Source organism: Sinocyclocheilus anshuiensis, unplaced genomic scaffold (assembly GCF_001515605.1).
Source record: "Sinocyclocheilus anshuiensis isolate Anshui unplaced genomic scaffold, SAMN03320099.WGS_v1.1 scaffold907, whole genome shotgun sequence".
Classification (NCBI taxonomy): Eukaryota; Metazoa; Chordata; class Actinopteri; order Cypriniformes; family Cyprinidae; genus Sinocyclocheilus; species Sinocyclocheilus anshuiensis.
The window spans coordinates 1,140,440-1,143,854 of record NW_015546133.1 but is presented as its reverse complement, the minus strand read 5'-3'; the positions used below and the strand labels follow the sequence as shown (position 1 = coordinate 1,143,854).

The 3,415-nt window shown below is 37.7% G+C and overlaps 1 protein-coding gene across 2 annotated transcripts in view; it reads right to left on the bottom strand.

Annotated features, from left to right (window-relative positions):
* The window catches only part of LOC107701131 (transcription regulator protein BACH1-like), a 17,049-nt gene that overhangs the window by 5,649 nt on the left and 7,985 nt on the right, over positions 1–3,415 (bottom strand). Inside the window, exon 6 of one of the 2 annotated variants that reach the window (XR_001635610.1) lies at positions 1,451–1,597. Coding sequence is in view for 1 of the 2 variants with exons in the window: in XM_016503072.1 (XP_016358558.1) it covers positions 1,585–1,597 (13 nt within the window). In the remaining variant the exon portion in view is untranslated. Of the gene's footprint in view, positions 1–1,211; positions 1,598–3,415 lie in introns of those variants that run through there. The other variant, XM_016503072.1, reaches the window with a different exon arrangement.

The following is a 3,415-nucleotide window of genomic DNA, read 5'->3' as shown; positions in this document are numbered from 1 at the left end:
GTGTTCACTGCTGTGTGTGTGTGTGTGTGTGCACTTAGGATGGGATAAATGCAGAGCACTAATTCCTAGTATGGGTCACCATACTTGGCCACATGTCACGTCACTTTCACAACACATCTTTCATTCATCAATATTCATAAAGTACCCTATTACTGACAAAATGTGTATCTTTAATTACACGCTAGTAACTGCTGCCTGTTTGATTCACTAAAAAATGGCTCATTAGAGTCACTCATTTGATAATTGGAATTCACTGGTTGCGCTGCATATTTTTGATTCACTAAAAAAAAAGAATAATTCGTTTGGAAATCGGACAGTGGTTGTGCTGTATGTTTTTGAAAATAAATAAGTTACTCAGAATCATTCGTTCTAAAATGTCGAACATCCGGGTTTGTGCTATAAATTCTGAGGTGTCGCGGCAGATTGCGGTATTTTACGGTCCGGGTGTGCCTCACACGTCCTGAAAAGTGAAGCTGCGGGCACTTTGATCGAGTACAGGTCATAAACCCCGCCCTCTCCATGTAAACGAATGGGACTTGAGTCAAAATTAAAAAATAAATTACACTTCCAATACAATTTTCCGAAAGATGGTTTTGGTCATTTTAAGGTAGTTGTTATCACGCTGATATATGTTCAATTGTTCGTTTTTGTGATAAGTTTGATTTTAGCTAGTAATTTGATGCTACAAAAACGGGGCGTGTCGTTATGGTTGATTGGGTCTGCGGGAGTTTGGGCGGGAGTTTGATACCGCGGCTCCACCTCACGACACTACTGCGCAGACTGGCTCCAAACAAATCTTTACTGCGCAGACTTGGGCTCCAAATGACGTCATTTACTCAAGATGGCAGCGGCCATTCTGAGATGCTTTGGCTTCACTTTTATATAGTGGAAGGAATAGGAGATGCGTCGTCCATCTTTTTTTACAGTCTATGTTTACGGTGTTCCTTCACGTGGTTTGTTGTTCTTTTTCTTCTTCTACTTCTTCTTCTTGTATACATCAAAGAGGCTGTCAACCTCCAAAAAGGACAAAACAGTCCCTACAACTTTTTGTTAAAATCAGCTCATTGGTGCATAAGCATATTCAATTTTGCTACAGGACGCATCCTGTCAGGCTTATGAAAGGTTTTTTTTTTTTCTTCTTAAGTTTGACAGCCCCCCGTTACTATCATTAAATAGAAAAGAGCAGCTTGGACATTTTACTTAAGGAAGGTTAGTAGCTATAAATGATGACTCATAATTTTCTTTTCTGGTTGTATGTTTCTTTAACTACTTCTGTCCATATTTTTATCAGCATTATTCCATTACTGTGGTACTTAAATATTAATTACGTTTTTGATTTAGCTTCTTTTATGATGATCTTTTGCAGAAACAGACCTCAAGACACCCAGCCTGTGTGAGGTCAAGAGAGGAAAGCGAGAAGGTGTATAGTGGGTGCTGTTATCTAACTAACCTTTATATTCTGCACTGGAGAATATTTGCTCACTCTTGAACAAGGTCTTTGAAAAGATCAAGATCCGGCTCATAACGCCCATTTCTCTCAATGATGCAGCATGGCTGGGATTGTGGGGGTGAGCTTGTGTGGAGCTAAGGTGATGTTCTGAAAAACATTGAAATTAAGAAAAAGTATCAGTGCCTCATACCGAGTGAATGTCATCATATCTCTGCACTTGTGTAGTGCAGCAGTGAATAAGAGCTTTTATTCAAATTCACACAGATGGCATAATATTGCTGTGCTGCTGAATGTGATGATGTTTACTGCCAGCTTAAGGTTTTTTTTCCTTTTTAGTATTTTGATTAATTCTGGGATTCGGTTTAGACCGCCGTAATACTGTTTTCCCTGTCCCTAATCTGCTAACCTCATAACTCTTAATCAAAACCCCCAAGCCGTCCCTCTCTTTTTTGTCTTCAACATTGTAATCTTGAATGAATGAGGTCACAGATTGCGTGCATGTCTGTGACCTCTTATCTTACCTGAAACTACTCTCAAAACAAAACAGTGAGGGGCTTTGTGCTCCCCGTGGCACATTAAAATCAATCCATGGCACCTGCACCTAAAGGAAAGCCACATCCAGTGATCATCCACCAAATCAATTTGTCTCACAGAAAGATGCAACTGTGTTCTTCTCTGAAGACCTCTTCTTTCTCTGATTTCTTATCATAAGCTTCATAACCACAACCCTGGCGCAGAGCATCAGTTGTCTTTTTGAAACAGACCCACAGCATTAAATTTTTGCCCTTGACAATTTACTCGCCCTCATGCCTTTCCAAACAAAACTACAAAAGGAGATTTTTTTTCCATACAATGAGAGTTCCTAGTCCCTATCCACGTTCATTGTTTGGAAAAGGGCAGCTTGGACATTCTGTTAAACATCTCCTTTTGTGTTCCACATCAGAAGTCATATGGGTTTGGAATATTTATTTATTTTTGAGGATGAACTGTCCCCTTAAAAAAGAGAATACTAAAATCTACTGTCTTATGGCCTCAGAGGGATTTGTGTTTGTATGTTGAATTTGTACACCTCTAGTGTAGTCTTGTATGTTGAATAACACATCTAGTAGCAGAGTTTACCCATTTCACTCAATTTTATTCTTTCATATATAACTATAATGTGAACATTAATATGATGTTTAATGTAAAATGAATACTAGGATACTTTGCATAGGAGGATACTGAGATACCAAAAAAGAAGCTGTTTTCTGATCGTCCTTTGTCATATGAAGATCAATTATAACCGATGGCTGTCTCTGTACAGAAACTGATGATCGTGGCAGATTAACCCAGGGGAATAGAACACACAAACATCAACATACTGTTCTGAAGCTGACAGCCGGACAGAACTTATCCATCAAAGTGATTGAAATGATGAAAAATGCCTCACAGCCTGTCATCATCCCAGCGCTCATTCTTAGTTCTGCGACAACACAGATTGGAATATGAAATTATTTCATGAATTTATCCTCAAGCTGTCGTTGTTTAGACTGGAGCGTGTTTACACATTACAGATGCAACTACGTCGCTGTAATTATGATCAAGCACGAGACAGAGCGAATACGAAATTTTGTCTGGGTGGGTGCTGCCATCAGTTGGTACAGCTATATCACTGCAAATAACAAAAACCTTCAGGTAACTCGGGGATTCCCAACTTTTTGTCAATTTAACCCCTTCGACCTATAATATTTTTAGTTTAATATTTATAGTTGTGTTTATATTCGATTATAGTACTCATTAACATTTTGAATTAGCTTTTATTTTAATGTTTAGAATTCATTTAAATGTTTTTCATTTAAAATATATATTTGTTTCATTTAAAATAATTTTTAGTTCATTTAGTGCTTCTGTTTATTGTTAGTTTCTTTATATTTATTTTTTTGTTATAGCTAAACTCAAACTTTTTTCAGTTAGTTGCATGCATGC